The sequence below is a fragment of the Miniopterus schreibersii genome, assembly GCF_964146895.1.
Source record: "Miniopterus schreibersii genome assembly, chromosome: 16".
NCBI classification, from domain to species: Eukaryota; Metazoa; Chordata; class Mammalia; order Chiroptera; family Miniopteridae; genus Miniopterus; species Miniopterus schreibersii.
In genome coordinates, this window is record NC_138116.1 from 14,427,054 (window position 1) to 14,450,890 (window position 23,837).

Sequence of the window (23,837 nt, forward strand, 5' to 3'; positions counted from 1 at the left end):
GAGTGAGTGTGGGAGCCCATCTTTCAGGCCCCTCGGCCCTTACCAGTATCAGGCAAAGGGCATCACTGGGGACATGGAAAACATCCTGAGCCAGAGGAGACAGGCATGCCTGCTTTGTGAGATCTGCTCTCTTCCCTAGAGCATTTTCTTTTATGGTTCAAGTGAAATTGGGAAAGAAACTCTTAGGATGTCCAGCCATAGGACAGCAAAGCTATTTTCTTAGCAGAGCCAAACCTGGGAGAATCCCTCCTCTTCTGCTCCCCAGCCAGGGGCCATCTGCAGCTTCAGCAGCCTGGACACCTCACAGTTCCAGACCTTCCCCCTGCCCATGCCTCCACACCCACGCCCACTCCCCAGAAGGCCGAGCCAGGAGGACAGCACACCCCAGATCTCCCTTTCTGGGCCTTGGGGCCCTCATTCTGTGGCCGACTGGCCTGCTCACGTCCAATCCCTGGTCACTCCAACTGCGCCACCGACGCCCACAGCCCCACTCCTCTCCGTGAAGCTACTGTTTTGCCCTGTCACTTCAGACTCTTGGGGACTTCACGGACTCTGTGACCTCCTGGGCTTCTGTCTCCCATCATAGACTAGGGACGTCTCCAAGAGCTCTAGGAGACCTCTGGAACTCCTTTATGACTTGTTGCCACAAGTCCAGGGAAGACAGTGTGTCCAAAGACGACTGACTGCACGTTTCCCTGAGCTGACGGCAAAGGCAGTGGGACTGGGAAGTCTTCCTGGGGAGACGGAGGAAAACTGTGGCCTCCTCTTTGACATTTACAGCCCCCCCCCCCCGCGCCGTGTCAATAACCTCCATGCTGGCACTGTCACCACTCTCATCCACTCGCCCCACCCCTTGGAAAGCTCATCTGAAGGCTCTCCTTGACCTTCACCCACTGTGAGAACCAATGCCGACCTTTTCTAGGACCAACCGCGTTCCCTGTCTGTAGACGGAGGATCTTAAGACCTTACTCCCTGTACCTACTACCTCCCCTGCACCCCAGGGAGGAGGCCACGCAGGCAGGGCTGCCCGCGGACCTGGCTCCTTGAGGGGCTGAACTGGCAACGGAGTAGGGGGCTTGGAGGAGCCTTGCTGGTAGCCCCTAAGAAATCAGAAAGGATCTGCTGTGTTCAAGAACCACGCGAGGAAGACAAGAGCAAGGAAGAGCTAGGAGACTCCTTCAGTCCTGGTTCCATTCCCTTTCACTATAGTTGGACACTGTGACAGAGGCCTCAGTCGGGAGGGTGGTGACCCAGTTCTGGACTGGGGGAGCAGGGAGTGTGAGGGGAGGTGGTGGTGGCTGATGGCGAGAACATGGATCCAAGCCCCTTGGTAACATTGAAAATATGGATCCCCTTCTCTTCCTGGCCCCCCACGCTACCCTTCAGACAGCCGTGCCATGCCGAGCTGCCGGGGACCCTGTAATATCAACTCAACAATGCATGTTCTACAACTACGGCTACAGCTACCAGTACATCGACTACAGTGCATGCATTTAGTTCAGTCCCACAGATACATACAATCTAAGAACAGGCAGGGAGGTGTGAAATGTTTTACTGGACAACAGGTGTTTTGGAGTTGTAACTAATAAAAATAAAAAAAAAATCGAAAACGAAAGTACAAAAGAAAAAAAAAAAAGACATTTTTCGAGAGTTGGATATGAGTTTGTTTCTTGAACTGTTTCATCTGAACAAGCAAAAACATGCAAACCAGCTGGTACTAACAGGAAGCTGGACACTGAGAGGATTAAGAGGTGTGGACAAACCTTCCCGCTGAGCGTGCTCAGAAGAGTGTTTGAGAGGAGGTGTGCAGATCCTAGCGTAAGAGAGGCGGGAAAGTATGCCTCAGAGACACTCTCACCGCAGCCCCAACCAAGCAAGAGAAAAGACAACAGAAACGTGACTCTCTCACTCACCACCGTCAGGAGCTCATGTTACTACATTGGAATAAAGCTGGCAAGTATAAAGTACAGTAAGGGGTCCTGGCTGGGGCCGGAGATGGGCTGGGGAGAGGAGGGGCTCAGAAGCTCTAAGACTGATACACGGCCCCACCCGTAATGCCACCCAGAAATGAAATCGCCTGAAAATCTGAACCGCTTCCCTCACCCGTGGGGGGAGTCGTTTGCCAAACAGGATTGAGGTCTGGGTGGGACATGATGGGGCCACTGGAACTAAATGGACACGATCAAAATAAACAAACAAACTCTCGACTGAGCACAAGAAAAGATGACATTTCAAACCACCGGGTGAAGGTAAAAGAAAAGTGACCACTGATAGTGAAGTTATCTAGGAGTCGGCAGGGACCTCTCCTGGTGGGGTCGCCTGAGCCCTGCTCACCTCAGGTCCTGGGGGAGTTAGGAAAAGGCAGGCAGGCTGGCCCAGAGGAGCTGGCTGAGGTGGACGCAGAGCTCAAGGCTCCCCTGGACCTCCTACCCTGGCACCGTAGCCCTGACCGATTCGAGTTGCCAACCTGAGCAAATGGAAGCTGCTTCCCACCCCCACAGCCCTCAGCAGGTGCTCCCGCCTCAGAAAGCTCCCCCAGTATGTCCTAATGAAAGAAAAAAATCCCAAACAAAACTGTGGGGCTAGACAAAAATGAAAGACAAAAAAAGGGCCTTCCATATGATGCCTAATCCCTAACCCACGCCCAAGAGCCTTGGGGAGCAGAGGCTGCCTTTCCCACTGCTTCGAGTCACCTGCCAGTCCATCAGGGCACCAAGGTCAAGGTTGGTGCTCCCCAGAATCTCCCCGAACCAGCTTCTCTCCGTAAGGGACTGCAGCTGAACTTGCTACTCCCTCCAATGGCCGAGGCTGCTGGCACTGGCTCGGGAGGCTGAAGGAGTGCCCCATCCCCTGGGAAGGAGCTGGGCTGGGGTGCAGGGGTGCAGGGTTGCAGGAATGGGGGAAGGTAGAACCTGACAATCAGTCTTCAGTGAGCCCGTGCTGGCCTGGGCCGATGCACAAACCCCAACAAGTCTGTGTGGCCCTCTTGTACCCATGCCAAAGTGCCACTGAGGGGACACCACAAACAAGTGAATCATGGGTCATCCTGCCCAATCTGGCTCGGAGTCCAGATTATTTTCTAAAAGAGGGAGGGATAGTCCCTACAGGCCAACAAGTCACTAAAAGAAAGAAAGGCAGAGATCTTCCTTCCCCAACCGTGTAACCCTGCTCCAGGTCCAAAGGAAGGTAGAGGGTGGGGCCACCCTGTCTACACACAGGCAAGTGTCTTCCACCCAGGTGGTGTCTGAGCTGAGAGGGCACAGTCTAGCCATTGCCCTTGGGCACACCCCAAGCCCCTGACCCCAGGCAGCACTGTGGGGTGCCTGCACTCTGTGGGGGAGGCGACACCTCGGAGTTGAGGATTTACTCCTTGCTAACCAGGCTGGTGTGGGCAGGTGGTCTGGGCACACACTCCTGAATAGAATTCACTAACAGTGCAGGGATGAACATGGCTGACCTAGGATGGCCTGTGGGAGACTTTGCTCCCGATGGAAATGGCTACAAATAAAACACCACTGATCCTGGAAAAAAAAAAAAAAAGTGTGGTGGGAGATGGCTCTGACCCTTGGGGTTAGGAGTTAGAGGGGGTGGGTGGGACTCCCGCCTGGCTCTGGGGGTCTGTGAGAGGTGAGGGTGGCGGAAGGGGGCACAGACCTCGGGGAGACCACTCTGACTCACGAAGAACCCCATGCTGCCCTTTAAACTTGCCATGAGGTCAGGGAGGATGGGGTAGGGAGAGAGGCAGGGTTAATTTCGGGTTAAAGTTTAGTTTCATAATCCAAGTTATAATGAGAAAGAAACTGAACGGAGAAAACAAAACCAACAACACTCAAAAATCTCAAGTTTTCGTTTGCTCGTCCCCCCACCAGGCACAGGTAGGACGGGGGCTGGTTCATAAAGCACTCAAGTTAAAAATCCAAACGGAACAGGGAGACACAGGCAGCTGTGCACCCCGCCCCAGGGCAGGGGCGCCCAGGGACACTGGTCAGAGGGCGGGGGAGGCCTTGGAGGCCGCTGGGCAGGCGGATGCTGGGGAAGGGCGCCCGGCTCTCCGGACCTGCCGGCCAGTCTGCCCAGCTCTCTGGTGAACTGCCCCTCCTCGGCCCCCTGAGAACGCCCTGGCCCCTCCAAATAAACCCCCAGTGGGTGATTCTCAGGAGCGGATCCTTTGTAGCTTGAGGCAGTGCCAGTTTGCATGGAACGGATTTTTACTGACATTTCTAACGGGCCTCACTGTGCCAGTTTCTTGTCACAGAGGGTTTGGGTTTTTGGCATTTGCCCTCCGGGCTTTTAATGCCCCACTTCCTGGTACCCTCCCCAGCACCTCCCTCCCCTGCCCTCCTTGGAGCCCTGTTAAATCAAACTAATCGCTTCCCTGGATGCTCTAGTGCGCCGTCCACCAGGGTATGGGGGGAGCTGCAAACCACAGCTCAGGAGGAGCAGGGCCTCTCGGTGGCCAAGGGGGAGCTGGGGGAGGCCCGGAGCTTCACTGGGAGCCCAGCGTTCAGCAGAAGCCCTGCCTGCTTAGGAAGGCCGTGAGCATCTGGGGAGTGGGACAAAAGGCCCGCCTGGGACTGGGGCCTGAGGCCTGGGCCCTGGACATGCCCCAGCTCCCGCCACATCCCACAGTGCCAATGGAAAAATGGCCCCACCTCACTTGAGGGGTTCCAGACCTCCTAAAAGGTTGGATTTGGAAACCGAAGAACTGGGGCAACTTCATGGGAGAGAAAACCCACTTCCCTAGGCAGCCGGAGTCCAGGAGCTCTCTTCTCTTGTCTCTGCTAAAAGTGTCTGGGAGGCAGCAGGGACTTTAGGTAACTGCAGCTCATTCACTGAGGTCAGGGCTGGCCCCACTTCTGGCCGTTGGGAGCTCTGGGGTTTAGCCGGATCAGCAGGCCCACCTGCCAGGGGCAGCAGGAGCCGAGCAGACTGGTTGCTCCAAGGCTGGGAACATGTGGACAGGCTCTGAGCTTCCCTCCTACAACCTAGACCTTCTCTGGCTGGGTCAGAGACCCGAGGAAAGGAGCCCCGCGAACTAGCAAAAGCCGCAGGAAAGGACCACAGGTGCCCTGTGAGGTGAAGGGGCCGTCCAAAGTCAGAGCAACTCATTTTTCTTTCTTGCAATGACAGAATAATAATCTACCTCTGGTTTGCAGTCCTGTGACTGACCCCGGCTGGGAGGTGCCCCGGGTGGCAGGGCCTGGCCCGAGCCTCCCTGTCCCCTCCCCCCAGGCTCTGGTGAAAGTAGGGGACAGATGCAGCCACGCAGATCCAAAGGGCTTTACCTTCCCCTGCACACTGGGGCATGCCTGGGAGCCGCCTGTCCCATACACCTTCCTACCTGATCCTCTCGCTGCTGCCACCGCTGCTGCCGCCACTGGTCCGTAAGCCGCTGCCGGGAAGCCTGGCGGAGAGAGAGGAGCTGGGGTCAGGGAGGGATCCTGGAAGGAGCTTGGACAGCCCTGCCTCCCAGGCCACACTCCCCTGACCCTCCACACAAAAGACGGAAGGCATCTCCACAGGTCAGCTTTTAGGAGGACACAGATCAGTGGCTCTCAGGCTTCTGGAAGGCACGGCATCTTTAGGTGTGTCTGATGCTCACACATCTGTCACCCTGGAAACTGGTTCTAAAAGGCACACCTACAAATTCCAGAGGATTGGAAGGAACTTCTCTTGAGGGCCGGGTGAACTCCTGGCCACCTTTGCACTGACACCTGGTAACTCCCCTGGACTTGTCCAGAGCAGGACCAGGCATGGTTGGGTTGCCTGCAGGGAGCGGTCAGCCTTGAGCCACAGGCAGGAGGCCCTTGGGACAGAATAGGCACAAGAATAGGCACCTTGGACAGGAGATGGCTTAACTCTAGCAGTTCTCCAAAGGCTCTGCAGGTTTGCTCTGCCATCCTAATGCCAGACTTGGTCATGCCAGCAACGTGGGCGCCCCAGGCCTAAGGCAAAGCATTCTGGGCATCCAGCTGACCGAGTGTGCATGAAGCCCACTGAAGGAGGGAGTGTGGGGATGTGGGTGAGCCCCGTGGCTTTATCTCTGTGTTTCAACCTCCGAGGCACAGAGGTAGGGATTTAGATGCAGCTCTTCTGCCCGCACTCCACCTTCCCTGATCAAGCCAGCACTGAAGGGTCTCCTGGGGTCTTGATCAAGTCCTCATACCATCTAAAAACTTCTTGATCAAGGCTTATGCTCTCTAATACTGCACCAGGCAGCAAGGCTGTCACAGCAATGGGACTGAAAGTCAGAAGGACAAGGTGACCCAGTGTGGTTGCAGAATGTCCAGGTAAAGGAAGAGGTGGGTGGGTGGGAGTCCCCTCCCTTGGGCTTCCCTCGGCCACTAGCCTGTGCACGCACAGCCAGGCACTGGGACACACACAGAAACACGCCCAGACCCATGAAACAAACAGCCTCTCCATCCAGGCTGACACTTGGAGGCCTGATCCCAAGACTCGTTTCCAGTGACTGTGGTTTTAAATGATGTGCCAGAGCCAGTAGCACGTAACAAACAGCCCCAGAGAGCTACCTGGCTTCAGCCACCGAGCTGTCCAAACAAGGCATTTGTACAGGACAGGGGGGAAGACATGCACCACGGAAGGCAGGGGCAGGGGAGGAAAGAGAGGAGAGAAGAGCCATCCCCAAAGAGAGGGAACTAGAAGCCCACTAAACTCTAAGACTATCGTCCTAGCTACACGGGACTACTAGGGGGAAAGAAGTTCAAAAGGGAACGAGCTACTCTAAGGAGGTCAGGCTAAGCTACTGAAAATGCCAATGAAAAGAGACATACTTGCATTTAAATATGGTAATAGGGCTGTTGAAGGGGGAAAAAAGAAAGATCCAGGTGAAATAAATGTATGCAGTGGACCCTGCTGCTGGAATGGGTCTCCCAGCTCCCACGAGGACCACAGGCACCCGCCCAGAGGCCGCTCCCTCCCAGTGCTGGGCACCAAGGAAGGGGCTCCCCCACCAAGGCCTCTCCCCACTTCTTCAGGGCAGGATCTAGATTTCTGAACATGTGGGTGCTGACGGATGAGCTGAAGGGAAATAAGGGAGAAGTCAAGTTATTTCTCCCTGTCCCAGTTCTCCGTCCCCCAGGCTCCCTGTGGGCAGAGAGCAGGAGGACCCTGCAGGAGGAGCGGGAGAGGGAAGAGGGGGGGCCGAGGTATCCTTTGCACTCTCTTACCAGGTACTTGAAGTAGGTTTCCTTGCAAGCATGGCAACGTGGTGGTGGAGGTGGTGGGAAGGGAGGGTGGCTGGGGGAAGGGAGCTTAGTCAATAAAACGACTTAACAAAAGGCCTATTTTCTGGAGTTGAGCGCATTTTGGACAAAAAGTCCAAGAGAAAGAGGAAGGGAAAAGAACACATCCAAGGAAACCCATTATCCATAATCTCAGATAAAGGCTGCTGGAGACCGAGCACCACACTGCTAAGGGCTGGCATTTAAGCTCCATCAAAATGGGCTAAACAAAGTGACAGGTGTGAGAGGAGGCGCTGGGGGAGGAGAGCCACCCCGGCTGCCCTTTACAATGAGGGAGCCCACAGCCCCCCACCACACAGCGTCCTTCTGGGCCACTCCCCAGCTCCCTGCCCACCCCAAATGTGGTCTCTAGATGACCTGACTGATAAGGCCCTGGTGCTATTTCCCAGGACAATGGGCTTGTGGGGATGGGCAAGCGCAGAACCAGGAAAGATGTGTGTGTGTGTGTGTGTGTGTGTGTGTGTGTGTGTGTTAGTGGGGGTCTGTCAGCGGCCAAAGCAGCATCGTGACCTTGGCCTAAAGCTGTCCTGATGGAGTACAGCCTGTCTTCAGGACAGTAGGAGGGACCTGAGGACTGGGAGGCCCAGCTGGTGGACCTGGTGGCAATGTGCTTTCCCCAACTGGGTCTGGAAGGGCTGGGAGTGAGGGAGGAGCAGCTTTGCAGACAGGCCTTGTGGTCCTCAGACCCACTGAGCTGGAAGCCAGGCCCCTTCCTGTGTCTGCAGTAGGGTCTTCTCATAGCTGAGCTAAGACCTGGGTGTGGCTGCTCCAAAGCCTGCAGCAATCAGGTCAGTCCTCAGGGATGGTGGAGCAGAGCAAGTGGCCATTCTGATTCTTTTCTCTAAGATCAAGGAGGCAGAAGGGAAGGAAAGCAGCTGTTCCCATGCTATGATCTTGAAAGTGTCCTCAGAGCTCTCACCACTAAAATTCAATTCAGTTTAAAAAATGACCAAGCTGGGCCTCAGCAGGTACACGTGACCAAGAAACAGGTCCCCCAACATGCATTTTAGTTACTACCCACTGACTTGGGGGCATAGACCCTAGAGAGCTCCAGCCTCATTCAGCCTTGGCCTGACCATCCAGGGCTTTGGGGATGAGGCGAGGCTCCTTTGTGGAGATGGCCAGGGCTCTGGCACTGGCTTTTGGCCTAATGAGGACAGTGTCCAGCATCTCTCTCTCTCTCTCCAGCAAGACCTCCAGGACAAGAAAGGCCACAGGGGGTTCATTGCAAAGTCAGCCCTTGTTGCCCTGTGATGGCAGTTGGTGACCCTGAATGACCCGGGGACACCCCTGTGCCCACAAAACGAACATCTGCCTGTCTCTCTGAGACTAAGGCCTTCAAAGCAAAGGGCTTCTGACTGCAGCTTCTAAGATCCACAAACTACTGTGAGAATTTCTCCTTCCATGCTGCACCGCCCCCCCGCCCCCCCACTCCTCATACAAACGGCAACTTCCGCTTTTGAAACCTCCTACCACCTGCCACCAACAGGTGTCAGGACAAACCACGGGTCTGATCATTGGTCCTTCTAGAGCTCACTGGCCAGATGGCTTTTTACGCTTCTCCAGGTTCCCAAAACTTCAGAGGCTGAACTGCCAGAGACAGTCAACATTCTGATTCCCCCCCAAAGAGTCTCTTGCTGAGCCATTTAGATATAAATGCTGGATTCCAGTCCTGTGGCGCCCACCTCGGTGGCCCGAGGACAGGAAACACTCAAGTCTTGAACACCCCAGACTTTTGGCTGAAAGACCCCAGCTTCCCACCTGGGCCCCATCACTAGCTCAGTGAGTAAGCAAACATCTGTGATCTCTAGTTCCCTCCCTGTAAAAAGCAGACCCCACCACTTCTCATCTCCTGAGATAGGGCGTTCTGGGTGCTGAGTGACAGGCCGCTGCTGTATTGGGCGTCGCTGGTGGACCTGCATGGTCAGGGAGCCTTGGGAAGGAGCCCGGAGTGGTGGGGGAGGTACTCTGAGTGCTCAGGACTGACACTATTGACAACCTGCATAGAAATATTTAAATTTTTAACAGCCAGTAGATCACACCCTTGTCCACCAGTCCTAGGTGACAGGGTGAGTGGTAGAACCTCTGTGCCTGTTCCCATAAAGTAAGATCATGAGAAAATGAATCATTACACTGATAAGAGCAGCTGCCACTGGAGCACTTCCCAGGGCCAAGGAGCTTGCCCGCATCATCTCAGCGAGCCCGCGCTGCTACGATGCAAGACACCATGCGACCCATTTCAGAGACGAAGGACTCGAGGTCCGGAGAGGTTAAAGGAAACCGTACACGACTGTGGCTAAAAGCAAGTGGGTAGAAATCCCATGTCCCACACTCACTGGTTGTGCCACTCAAGACAAGCCACATAACTTCCCTCTCGGCCTCATTCCGCTCCTCTGTAAACAGTTAACGAAACCTTCTTGTCGGGCTGCTGTGAGATTCAGGGAGAGGATGGCGCTGGGTGCTCAGCACGGTTATCTGGCACTCGGTAATCGCTTCGTAAGTGGAATGATAACTTTTATTTCTATTTTTATTATTATTGCTCAAGGTAATAACAGTAGTGGAGCTGAGAACTCCCTTTGGTGCCTTCCTATTCTAAAATCCTATTAATTTACATGACATTTCACATCCAAAGTGCTTTCATAGATAACATTTACAATTCGCTTGTGAGTGATAAGGGTATGTTTTATCTGCAGAGCAAGCTCTGAGTCTGGAAGGGGTAATGTGATGGCAGAAGGCACGAGGCTCCTGGGGGCTCAGGGAGGGCCTGGCTGGGGTGGCCACACCCTGGGACGTGGTGAGCACAGGTGTGGGCATGGATCCCAGATCCCTGGTGCTTGCGCTTGGCAGCTGGACCGGTGATCTCCGATGCCCTCTTGTCCTGACATGCTGCCCCTGGGCTCCTCCAGCTCCTGTAGGAAGGGCCCAGCCAGAAGAGCTGCTGTGGGTCTTCCCATCTGAGTGGGACCTGTTTGCTCCTCTGCCTGACAAGTGCCTGGTAAAGGCAGCCAGGCGTCTCTCTGGTTCACCACTGTTTTCAGCATCCAACAGGGCAGGTGCTTAACAACTAGGTGCTCAATGAGTAAAGGACGGATGGGTGGAAGTGGGAAGACAGATGTAAGGGGGTGGGGGAGAGGGCATCTCTTCCTACTCCTGGCCTTACCTGAATCCTAGTGCATTCAAGGCCAGTACCAGAAGTCAGCTGAAGAAAGCCTGGAGGGGCCCTAAGCAAATACCACTCAGGGCTGGCCTCAGTGGCTCCATCTCAGAGGAGAGAGATCCAGAGCCCACTGGGTTGGCTCAGGGACATTCATAAAGGCCCCAACAGGGACCAGCTTCCTATGGCAGGGTAGGGTCAGCACTCCTGGTCCACAGAGTGTTTGCCCAGGATTTTCTGGGTCTGGAAATGAGTGGCACCAGCTTCCCAATGCCAAAGTCTGTTGTCTAGCTGTCCCAGCCAAGGTTACGGGACAACATCTGCCCAGATGGGGGACAGAGAATCAACAGAAGCAGGAATGCAAGGGAGGGAAGACATGTAATGCTTTCCTGCCTTTAAGCCTGCTGGTCCCTTGACGTGGAATACCCTTCCCTAATCATCTGCCCGGCAAACTTCTATTTGTGCTTCAAAACCCCATTCAGATGTCACCCTTTCCGAAACGCTTTCCAGGCAGAGTCAGTGACTCCTCCCCGGTGGTGCTCATTCTGCACACCAGTCAGACCACACAGGGACACATCAAATCCCAGCCCGGGGCAGGACCTGCCGACCTTTCCTGCACTGCAGAGAATGCACTCTCAGCCCCTTACTCCACCCCCACTGAAGGCACACGGGACAGAGGCAGTGCCCCGTTGGGTGGGTTCTCTGGGGGCAGGGGATTCAAATTCACCTGGACTCAGGGGAAGGGTCTCTGGGCAGGAGCCCTCCCATCTTCTCAGCCTGGGGATGAGGAAGGAGTGGGGGCCACACCTCGGCCTTCTGGTCTGTCCGTAGCTGTCAGGCCTGGCACTGCCACCTGCCTATAATTTCACACTGAGCAATTTATGTTTTTGTTGTTTTTTTAAGCTGTGACCTTTCACTTGCTTTTGCTGATGGAAATTAAAACTGAAGGGTTGGAAGAAGTGATTATGCTCCTGCTGGCAGGCTTACAGGAGACTTTGTGAGCTGGTGGTACAGGCACCTAAAGGTGTGAAGGAAGTGAGGACGGCAGGGCCCGGGTACCAGCATCCGGTGAGACGTGCTCAGGGACAGAGCGTAGGAAGTCACGTCCACAGCCTCCCTCACTGCTCCCCGGGAGCTGGGCCCTCGGCTCCCGCATGGGTCTCCCTCCTTGGACACGACACCACCCTTTTCCAAAGCGCTAGATCATCCCTGGTCCCAGGGACCCTCTCAGTAACCTGCAAGTAAGGGGGCCAGACAAGGATCCATAGTCCCATTTGACAGGGGGAAACTGAGGCCCAGAGGTGGCCTTACTCTCCCAGCAAGCTAGGGGCAAGAACTCGGTCTCCGACTCCCACCTGAGAACACAGTGGTCCAGGCTTTAGCTGGGGAGCCGAGAGCTCTGTTAGTCACATTTCCCTTTATTTATGCAGAGGAGCTTCAAGAGGCACAGAAAGCTAATCGAAAGTGAAACCCGAAATTCCCGTCAATTCAGATTGCTCCAATTCATTTCCACAAACATTTATTAAGTGCCTATTAGGCACTGCGCTCTGCTCCCATCTGGGAAAGCAGCAGCTCCTGGCTGTGCACGGGACGGAGGGGCGAGGTGGGGGGCCGCCCACAGCCTGACTTTCCTCCCTCAGAAATCCTGCACTGGTCTTTCCCTGGTAAGCAGACCCGCCAGCAGGCAGCTCCGCTGCGGGGTGAGGGAGGGAAACACGCTGGAGAGCAACGTAATAGAAATATCAGTGCCACTTTCTAACATCTGCAGTTGTAGAGCATTTACCAATTTACAAGGTGTGTTCACCTGAACACATCATCCTGTTTAAGTTTAAACACCTAACTAACTAAGCACTGTCATTATCCCCAGGGCTTAGCTAGGTCATGTGCTCATGGGCACATGGCTACTATGTGCCTAAGTGGCACCTCGAATCAACATCTTCTAGCTTCATGCCCAGCACCACAGGTGCCTCGTGCACCGTGCACCGTGCAGGGGCCTTAGGAAAGCAGGCCACGTGCAAGCCACGTGCAGGCCAGTGTGCACAAGCACATGCATGAGCTCACACACACCTGGTGCACAGATGTGAAGGGCTCCAGATGTCCCACCGGCACTCCCACTCAGGGGCAGGAGTGACGGCAGAAGGGGCATGGGGCGAACGCGCAGCTGCGGCATGCAGATGCTTTGTCTCTGCTCAAGGACAGGGCCACCTTGAGCACGTGCGGGGGACATGAGGAGGCGGGGGGTGGGGACAAGCGGCAGCCAGGGGGAGTCTGCATGCTTTCAGAAGCTTCACTGGGCTGTCATTGGTACCAGTCATTCAGCGCAGTCACCTCCCCGGGAGCGAGAACAGGACACTGTCAGGCTAAGAGACAGCACACAGCATGTCCGTGGTAAACAATTTATTTTTCTACCTCAGTTGCTTACAGGGCAGGGAAAATAAAACGTCATTAGGGCGAAGCACAGACGAGCTATTTACAGACATGAAGAAAACTCACAGTGGCTAAAATGTCGGGGAGGCAAGCATACTAGGATAAGTTCACCAAAGCAAAGCAATCCACAGCAGGACAAAATTAAGAAGGAAAAAAAAGCCATACAGATTAAAAATAAAATTAGCACACATGAAAAAGCCTGCGGGAAAATAAACCTGACCAGTTATTACATCAAGCATCTTTAGTGGGGTGCGCAAAACCACACAGGCGGGACTCAAGGACACTGACATTCAAACACGGATTTGCTCACACTGAATGCACCCAGTGGGAGCGCACGGGCCGCTTCTCACAAACTCTGAGCGTGAACCAAGGGTCCAGCTGAGCTGTGCTTGATTCAGGCAAGAAAGTAGGGGGGTGGTTTCAAATGGAGAGTATGTGGGGGGGTGAGGACCATGGGGAAAGAGAGCCCTTCTGGGGGTGACCATGAGGGGTGCTGGCCCTCTGAGTTCTGTCCCTTCCTTCCCCGGCGGGCCAGGGATGCAGGACCAGCATGGGCGGGGGCGAGGGTGGGGCGCAGGGAAGGAGGGGCCCTGTGTGGATTGGTGCCCACAGTGCCTGAGGTGTGGCAGCCCCCAGGTGACTCCGCTGTCCCTTTGGGAAGACAGGTTTGCTTACTATGATGGCAGCAGCCACTGAGGGACTGGCCCCAAAGGCAAAGACAACCAGGTCATGTTGATACAGTTTTTCTTCCAGATTTTTTCACACTGCTCTTTATAGAACTGCACGTGTGTATGTGTGTGTGTGTCCACCACAGGACAGAGGAGCTCCAAGTCACCTACTGCCCACCCCTGTGGCCCACTAGCACCCCAGGAAATGCCCACTGGCTCTGTTTGGGCAATACTTAAAGTAACTGGATGCCTTCTACCTGGACTCCCCCGAGGAGGCTCCACACAGTTTGTGAGAAGTTCCCTCTGGCCCCGTTACATTCTGGGGGAGGCGGCAGGTGGGGCAGGTGGGGAGTGCGTACGGGAAGCAAAATGGGAAGGGACTGGGGAATAAAATTATTTTTAAAAAACTGTGTGAAGCAATGAGGACATGAGTCTTTTCCACGAATTAAAATTGAGCAAAAGAACATTCTTTCAATCAGGCAGCTAGGGCAGGTTCAGTGGGCACTGACAGCGGCCGGGACTGTGTCCTCTCTAGTATTGGTAGCAAACCCCAATTTGTTATGCCTCTCTTAAGAGCTAGTTGATAAAAATTAGGTCTTGTGAAATCGGCAAATAGTCTGCAAAGTGAAATAAGAACAGAAGTTAACAGATTAAACGGAGAGTCCAGAGGGGGGAAAAGAGAGGAAACAGGGAGCCACTGATTGGGATCATAATAATTCGAGCCCACATATTGATCCACGGGGGCTGGGGCGCGTGGGGCACACGTGGGGACACCTGGGCCGGGGAGGAAGGAGCCATTTCCACAGTGGCCGGTCGTCATCACTCAGTCTTCCCAGAAGAGAACTACTCCCCACTCCAATAACTCCCCAAAGGCATCGAGTCCTCTATTGGAGCATTTCACTTAATTTCATAGAATCTAAAGGTGGGCAGGGGCAGGTGCCGCTTAACACCTACCTGGGCGCCCAGCAAGGTCCCACAGGTAAAATGGGGCTGCACTGGGAGGGACACTGGATCCCCACAGAGATGAAGTGGGTGTTCACAGAAAGCGCCAATTCGGATTAAAAGGACCCCAGTCAAGGTTAGACTGCTTTCTGAAAGCGATCCGTGGTTTGTGAGTGAAAGCACACAGGGTGAAGAACCTGAGCTGCTCTCCAGGACCTGGGTGTCCTTCCGTTCCTGTCAGCTAGCTACCTCGAACTGTCCCACCTCTGATGGGGTCAGTGAGGGGCTGGGAGGGGTGCAGGATCCACACACATTGCAGGGGAGACTGGAGGTGGGTGAAGTGGGCACACAGTGAGGACGTGGAAAAGAAAGGCCACGAAGAAAACACGAGGACAGTCTGGTGGCGACGGGACAGCTGTGCTGATGTCTCTGATGCCCAGGACCCCAAGGCAAGGGGAGGGGTCAACAGTCAGCCTGACAGGGCGGGGAGAGGGCAGGGAGCTGGGCTGCCCTCCTCTGGGCCACCCCTCCGTCCCCCAGCCCTCTCAATCAGATCTACTAGAACTTTCCTTACTGGCATGAGGCAAGGGACAGATGTCAGGACATTGCAAAGCTTCCCTCTCTGGGGCCCTGCCCTGCAGCCCAGGCTCCAGGGGTCCAGTCTGGTTCTCAGGGAGACACTGCTCCTGAGGTCTCACTGGGAGCCCCAGGGACTCCCCAGGTGTGTGGTCTAGGACCCAGGCTTCTTGGGGAGGTATTGGGCACAGACAGACAGAGCCACCTCTCCACATGAGGCTCCTCTAGGGTCAGCAGGGGGTGGGCCCCGAAACCAGCCTGGCTCCCCCTGGAGGGCTGTGGACAGCGGGGTGTGGGCACTGGGCCATCCGCTTCCTGGCCCTCTGAGAGCTGGTGACCTCGCTCTTGGGGCCACTGATGGCCATCAGTGAGGACAAACGAGATGCTTTGAGGGTGTAAGTGGGATGGGAAAATGAAATTTGATGGCTGAGAAAGAACAAAACAGCCAATTCCCACAGGTCAGCCGGCCTCTGTCTGGATGCTTTAATTTCTGTTCCAGTCAAACCCATATGATTGTTAAACTGTGGGACCTGGTGACAATGATAAACAGATGGGCCCTGGGTGTAGTCACTCCAAGCCTATTCCATGCCCTTTACTATCCCTTTGCTCAATTCCCAAAGCCTGGCTTATAGGCGGGGCCACCGAGGGGAACCCCATCTCATTCTACCAGCCTCAGATGGTCCCTTTTTTCATCTCCGTCTGTTTAGGGCAGACTCAAGGATGCAGGTCCCCAAGACAGAGTTCTATCAGACATTTCCTGGGCCGGCTCTTAGATGAGACAGGGGACTTAGCATGGGGCCCACTCTGTCACCCCCAAATTATCCCATGTTAGGATCCCCCAACTCTGTCCTCCTGGGACTACTGCTGCACCAAGGGGACAATGGCAGCCTGGTTGTGGAGGGAGGTGGGCTGAGCCAGGTGTGTGAGCCTGTGTCTTCTTGTCCTCTGGGAAGGAAGCCGGGGGAGGGAAGGCTCCCCTGAACCTACCACCAGCTTTGGGCTGAGCAGGGTGGGAAAGGAATGGAGAACAGGGACGATGGCACCCCAGGTCTCCTTGGGGAGGACAGCGCACACGTGTGCGTGTGCATGCGTGCGTGTATGTGTGCACCGGGCACTCACACCATAACGTACTCTTCCTTTATGATCTGAATGGCGTGTCCAACAGAACTTTTGTTGTGAAGAAAATGTTTTATATTCTATACTGACAGTAGCCACGAGCCACATGTGGCTACTGAGTAACTGAAATGTTCATTTTACTTAATTTTAATTCATTTACATCTGAATTTTAGTAGCTACATGTGGCTGGTGTGGTCATACTGGACAGATGGACACTAGAGAAGACAGTGGAGGGTGGCATGTAAGACCCAGGCCATCTGGGCCCCAATCCTGGCCCTGCCTCTGGAACAAGATTCTCTACTTCCCTGGTCTGCCACTTGCAAACCAAGAAAACCTAATGGTGGCTAGGACTGAGTGAACTCCAGACCAGTGCCCGGCCCAGTGCTGGCTGCTCTGGGTGCGGTGCCTGTTGTCCCTTTGGAGACCTACAGCCACAACTGGCCGTCTGCTACAGAGAAGCGGTGGGGAAACTGCCCAGCTCCAGGGGAGGGGATAAACTAATGGGGGAGCCCCTCCGCTCACACTCCTCCATCTCGAACTTCTGCTACTGCACCTCCTCTGCCCCCACAATCAGTAAGGTGTACAGACCTCAGTGACCATTTCGCACAAACCCCTCGTTCACAGAAGACAGAGTGAGGTCCACAGACGTAGAGTGACCTGCCCATGGTGGCCGTGCACAGCTGGGACAAGAGCCCGGGCTCCAGAAGGCATGGGTCTAAGTGTCCCAAATGCCTTCTGACCTGTTCCCCCACACACCCTTCCTCACCCCAAAGCTCAGTCTGAGTCTGATGCCAGGCTGAGCCCTGCACACACCCTCCCACTGCCCTCCTAGTTGTCTTCAGAGCCCTGCACTCTTGGGGCCATGTCTCTGCTCCCTCTGCATCTCAGGTTGGAGGTTCCTAGGCCTCTGGTCTAGGCTGGATGACCATCCAGGAGCAAAACTCCGCCTGAAGCCTAGTTCTCTACGGAGCTTCCTAAGATTTGAATCTAAACACCCCCACCGGAGACGGACAGTAACCCCCAACCCCAACAGCACACCCAACATACACCAGAAGGGCATGGAAGGCGTCAGGACGGAGCTGGGGGGCGGGGGGAGTAGGAGACGTGAGACAGCAGGCAGGGCGAGAAAGAGGGAGAGAGAAAACTCTGGACTGAGAGCTCAGGCCCCAGTGAGAACCCCGACCCCCAAAAGGCACAGAAAAAGGAGGGTGAGCCTGCCTCAGTCCCTCTTCCCCCTAAAAAGCTGCCACTCAAACCAGCGAAACACTTTAATCAGACTGAGCTGCCTCTGCCCCTGGGGTGGAATGGATTTGAAATTAGCACCCACAGATTGTTTCTCAAATGGACGTATGCATGAGTAGTGTTTTCTTTAGGGGTCCTCCTCCCCCCAGTGCAGCCCCCAAGCACCCAGGTTTCCAAAGCCCCCGGAGACAGACACTCACCTGGGAACTGATAGCCATAGCTGGGCGCAAATCCGGGGTAGCCGCGGCCGTAGGTTGCCACAAAGTTGGGGTAGCCTTGAACACAGAGAGAAAGCAGCCCGTTAGCACAGCCACCGTGGTCTGGGGTGGGGGGAGTGCAGGGAGGGTCGAGGAGACACAGCCCGAGTCATTTTCCTTCACAAAATGATCGGTCTCCCCCAGGGTCTTTACCCGGGGCCTGGGTCACCTCTCTCCGTGGCTGGCACGTTGCTGTCAGCCTGCTAGTAATTAACCCATATTTGGGCAGAGACTCCCAAAGCCCACGCGCTTCCCTGACCTGCAGAGTAAATGCCACGCATTAGCACCAAACCCGGGGCCCGTGCCTGGCTCTGACATTTGGAGAGCTTACCCTGAGTGTATTTTACTTAAAGCTATTGACAGTGTGAGATTAAAGTCCTGCCAATGCCTCCTCCCAGGGCAGCGGCCAGCCCAGGCAGAGCCCGAGTCCCAGGGCTCCATTTAGTGGGGGAACTCAGGGCCGCCCCCACGCCTCTGGGAAAACGCTGGGCCTAATGAGCCCTGGCCCACAGGAGGTGGGTCCCGGGGCCCACGTCCAAGCACGGACGCTCCACAGGGTACCAGAATATTCCTGCGAGAAGAGTGAGGGACTGGTTGTGGTCACATGTACACCACAAAGTGTGGCCCACACCCAGAGAAGCCTGTGTCATGTGTTTCAATAGGCATTTCTCAGCACCCATGTATTTTCCAGACACCTGTCTCAGCAGGTAACCTAGGGGGTGATCGGTTAACCAAGGGGTGCAGGCTGGGCATGGGGTGCAGAGGAATACTCGGGTGGTGTGTGGCCTCCTCCGATCTGTTATGAGACTGCCATGGCATGTCACCTCAGCTCTCAGCCCGTCAACACGCCCCTCAGGACACTTCCCTCTACATCCCTGCCTCTCAATTCAGCCACAAAGAGGCTGGGGTAGCCTCTTGGACGGAACTTCCACTGTCTCTGGGAGGCCCATGGCGCCCCCCCTTCCCACCCCGCCCCCATTTCCACCCTGCCAGGCTCAGGTGGTCTCCTTCCACATGGGATCCTCAGCAGGCATCCTACCACCTACTCTGCCACCTCCACCAGCCTGGCTTTGGCTTTGACCTCTGAGGTGGTTGTCTGGCTGTGCTTTGGCCGCCCAGCACCTGCCGCCCCTTCTCTGGGAGCCTTGGAAAGAGACCTTCCTCCTGCTCTGAGCTCGGCAGGCTGGGGCCCTGGGCTCAGCCAGTGGACGCCTCCCCAGGACGCACCTCTGGGGCCAGTGGAGCAGAGGAGGAGGGGGCAGTTCAGATTTACTCTGGTGTCCATCGCACAGTCCAGCATCCAGCGGTGGCAACGGGAGCCCCTGACCAGGTTACTCTGGGTTGTCCCCTGGTTGTGGCTGTGGCTCTGACTGCTGAGCTCCTGCTCCTGCCTGTTCTCCAGCCTTCTTGGCTATTCTGTGTCCTGCCCAAGTCCCTCCAACAATCTCCTTGCTGCTCCCAGCAGCCAGAATCATTCCCGTTGCTGGGAGAAAGCTGCTCTGGGTTTATGACAGTCACTATACCCTCCAGCCACGAGGGCGACGGCAACAGCTTTCCACTGTGTCTCCGAAGCTCTAAACAACCCCTTAAACACCCTAAACACAGGCTCTGCAGCTCACTGTCCACCTTCCCGCTGGACTCTCACGTATTACAAGCTTTTTCTGACCCTGCAGGTGCAGGCGAAAGGAACAGGGTCGCTCACTAAATTCCATCCTGTGTGCACTCTGGCTCCACGAGTCAGAGTTTGCTGGTCCTCCAGCTGCTTGTTCAGAGCTTTCATGCCCCAGAGGTGCAGACATAGGACCCCTCTCTCCCCCTCCCAGTGCTTGCTGGTGTCATAGCTTCCACTTCGGCCAGTGGATCTGTCATCAGCCCCAGAACAGCTCCTCTCTGGACAGGATACCCAGAGATCTGGGTTCCAGTCCTACCTCTGGCCCAGGACTGTGCCCTTGGGGGGTGGGGGTCTTCCCTTTTCTCTGGGAGCTTGAGTAGCACTTTGTAGAAAGCTTTGCACTAATGACAGGCCCCCATTCTCAACTGACACCAGCTGCAACTCCTTCCCCATGTTCCAGCAGAGCCTCTCCAAACTTGCAGTCACAACTCACAAGCCTATTGACCCGTTTCTACTTCAGAAAGGTCTTGCCACCTGCTCCTTCCCTGAGTGTTTATTTCCCAGCTCTTGGTGTCCTGTTGGCAGAAGACTGCCCAGACGAGACAGGATGATCTGGCAGCTTTGCCCCGACTGCTGAGAGGCAGGACCCAAGCGAGACGGGGAAAGAAGAGACGAGGGACAGAGACCAGGGACAGAAACCAAGACTCGGATGCCTTAACTGGACACGTGCACACTGACTGTGTCCCTGGAATTTATTTCATGGCTGGCCAGCTCAATTCTCCTCCAAATTAATCACCTGCGATCAAATCAGATCTTTTGGCACTAGATTTCTTATACCATTATTTCAACAATATTGATAAACGGATTATATAAATGCAGCCAAGTCACTGCTGCCCGGGGCCTTTCCGCATGAAAAATGACTCCTTGCTTCTAACTTCAGTGCTGGGGGTCTTAAATATTTTAGTGTTAATCTGACAGCAGAAGTGCAAGCCCATGTGTCACCTTCGAGATGCCCTCGGGGTGGGTGGGGGTGGACCGCCCAGTCCCTCCCTGAGTCAGACCGCCAGAACGATTCCATTACATCTACTTTCTTCCTGGCGCACTTGAAAGTCTTCAGTGAGAAGTAAGAAAAGCATAGTCAAGTTCACCCCGGTTTGGGGTCCTATCCCCATCTTCCTGGAGATGTCAACGTTGTCTCCTGAACAACAAAGGTGAGAATTTGGCAGCCACCAGAGTGGGGGATCTGATCTCCGCCCCCACTGCCGAACATCCTCTGGGGCAGGCAGATGAAATCATAAATTTATAATACAACATTACTCCAATTTTCCTCTTCATTTACTGCTGTGCAGCCCAGCTCTGCTCGGCCAGCTCCCGGCCCCAGCCACGCGGGGAAATTGGCTGGCTGCATATCAATAGCACATTACGGCAGACCCAGGCGGAGGCTCCACCAGGCCGCATTATGGGGAGATGACCCAGCCACCACTTCCATTAGGAGCCGGGCCCCTCCCGCACTGGCTGCTGCACAATTTATTTGCTCCAGTACTCTGGACGCCTGATCAATCCCACAGTAATTATCTCTTGTCACTAAAGAAAAACCACGCCTTCTGCCTGGATGGCCACCTTTCTTACAGATAGGCTTTCCACGGTGGGAAAAAGAAAACCAGAATCTACAATCGAATTTGAATTTGCCAGTCAGCTCATTTTAGGGTTCCCTTTGGGGGGTGCTGGCAGAGTTCTCGGAAGTGTGGTTCTAGATCTTTGCTCCAGCTCTAGAAGGTGTTTGCATTCTTGATGGGCCCGTGATTGACCCTCTCCTGGGCTCCGTTACTCAGCTACCCAGAGGCATGGAAAACTGCGCCCACTAAGCCCTCGGCTTGGAAGAGACAAGGGGACTGTGGGAGTGTGATCCTGATCCCTGCCGTGGGTGTGCAGAGCACTGCCCGGGGTCCTACACTGGCCAGGAGGTCTGCACACAAACACAACCCCAAGTGCCAAGAACCAATCCTAGGCAAAGGGCTACAAAAATGCCCGGCCCCAGAATCATCCAGAATCATGGGGCTGCTCCAGACCCACACTGTCCAATTTAAATTTAATTTAAATGATATAAAACATAGACTTGAGTTCTTCAGACGCTCGAGTCACATTTTCGATGCTCAATGGCTACATGCAGCTCCTGGCTGTAGACCTGGGGGGCAGATACAGCGAGTTTCCACATTGCGGAAAGTTCCAGCACGCTGTATGGCTCTAGGAAGGAAAGTGAGGGCTGAATTCTGAGTTTCCTCTGTTTACCAGGAAACAGCTGAACAAATGGAGGGCTCCTTGGGAATGACCTCAACAGTTATTTTGGGGAAAGACAAATCCCAGTTGAAATTACAAATCCCAGTCTAGTCATGTGGTCATAAGTTCCAGCCCATCTTCCTTGGTCTGTGAGTGAACACCAGCAGGGTACAGCTCCTTGTCCCTTCTTGATGACGATTTTTTTCGGCTTTTATTTTAGAGGGGCTTCACAGTGGGAACGCTGGGTCAGGATTTCCCAGCACGGCATGACGGGAATGCCTCTGGTTTTCTTCAACTGGGCAAGTGTCTGTCCATTGCCAGGCCTGCAGGGTGAGGCTCTTCAAGGCCTCAGCAATGAGGAATTTCCCCGGCGCTGGTATTGAACCTGTTAGCATGTGCCCGGCGAGGTCAAGAGAGGGCAAGGCAGGATGGTGCGGCAGAGAAGGCCAAGAGGAATCACATACATCAGCAATAACTATGTTTGCTTTTATTAAGTCCATTTTCATTAAGAAAAACCAGAGAGTCTAGTGCATCGAGCTGGGTAACCGTGGGCAACTCTTTGCTGCTGAACAGAACAAAGTCTGAGGGCTGCACAGAGGCCTTTCCTAGGGGTCTCGGTGGGTCCGCGTTTTTGTCCAGCTCAAAGGCAGGGAGACTGGACCCCTCCTCTTCTCTCCTCCGTTCTTTTTAGGGAATTCCCATGGGGCCGATTATTCTATGATTCTGTCAAAGGCTGCGAAAGCTAAAACCAAAACAGCTGTAGGTCCTCCCCAAGGACGTCTGCAGCCATATCAAGAGAGATCGAGAAAAAATAACTGTGCAACTATACGCTCATCAGTCTCCTTTTGATGCGACCTCCCCAAGGATGGAGAAGCCTTAAGGGATATTTAAAAGTTAGTTCCGCAGGGTCCTGGTCATTGACAGACCAGTGTGTCCTCTGTCGCACTAGATGTTAGTTCCCTGGGATCAGAGGCTTTAGCTCTGGGCTGCCTTGGCGTTGAGAACAGGGTTTGGCACTTAGCAGGCCCTCAATACATATTTGTTGAATGAATAGATTTAAACATTTTAATGGTTCATAGTCTCACTTCTTAAAAAAAAAAAAGAGTCAGATAAAATAAGAGCCAAACAAGTGCCTTGTAGTCAAGCAGGACACAGTTCTCACTGATTTCTAAAAATAATCTTATAATTTATAATGACATTCTTATGTGGAAATGTATTTAGCTCTGGTTCTTTAACTTTTCCATTAACAAATGCATTCCTCTATACCACACTATTTTAATTGCTGTAGTTTTGAGCTATGTTTGGATACTTGGTCAAACTAGTCTTTTCTCATTTCTCCTTTTAAAACATTTTCTAACTTATTCTTAGAGTTTCTTCTTCCAGATAAGTTTTAGAATCATTTGCCCAGTTTTTAAAGATTTACAATAGGATTTTTCTTTGAAACTCTTAAATCTAAATCACTAATTTGAGAAAAATTAACATCTCATTTTCCATATTCTTATGGCATCTCTCTCCATTTTAAATTCCTCAAAAATAACTTCACCTGCCCTTGTTATTTCCTCAGAAAAATTCTTTTCAAGAATTTATAAAACCCAGGAAAGTTTTATAAATGCAAAACTAAGCCAGAAATGATGTGAACAGCAGCAAATCTGAAAATACATAAAGAGCTTATCAAACAATGTAGAAGAGAGGCTCTTGGCCAAACCAAATGAAAACCCATTAAAACTAGGCAGATCATGTGCCTGAATGGGATTTTGCCATTAACTACCATTTATCCCATTTAATTAGTATTTTCCCGACACACAATAACTTGCACTAAAATACCGTTCTCTTGCCTTGAAATTTCTAATTATTGTTGCGACCCACACTATTATGCTCCTCCACAGCTTTCCCCATCTTTCATGCCATTTAAGCAGCAAGATTTTCAATTATCTACGCAGGACGGACAGAGATACCTTTAAGGAAGGGGCATAATATGCAACTCAATTTCTCTAAAAGCCAGGGGAGACCATTTTTCGTCAGGACAAACACACTTGTCTTTCATCATTTTTTTTTTTTTTTGCAAATAAAGAATAAAACAGCCTATTTAAAACATCCATTAAAATGCAAATTTTGATATCCCAAGAGAAAAATGTTAATCATTTAAATAGACAGGATTGTCACCCACCCTCACCACTTGCCCTCCTCTCTCAAGTTCAGGAAGATGTAGCCTCGGCCACACAAGTTCAGCCAGCCAGGAGTCCTGAGGTCTTTCAAAAGTCCCAGTCAGGAGAGAGGGCTGGGGCAGGGAGGGAGTGACTTGTC

The 23,837-nt window shown here is 53.7% G+C and overlaps 1 protein-coding gene across 6 annotated transcripts in view; it reads right to left on the minus strand.

The window, feature by feature from the left end:
* MSI2 (musashi RNA binding protein 2) overlaps positions 1–23,837 on the minus strand; it is a 338,327-nt gene that overhangs the window by 17,597 nt on the left and 296,893 nt on the right. For all 6 annotated transcript variants that reach the window (XM_081161067.1, XM_081161068.1, XM_081161066.1 and 3 more), the window contains 2 exons: positions 17,588–17,662; positions 5,342–5,404 (listed from right to left, as the gene is read on the minus strand). In XM_081161067.1, coding sequence (XP_081017193.1) covers positions 5,342–5,404; positions 17,588–17,662 — 138 coding nt within the window. The remainder of the gene's footprint in view (positions 1–5,341; positions 5,405–17,587; positions 17,663–23,837) is intronic.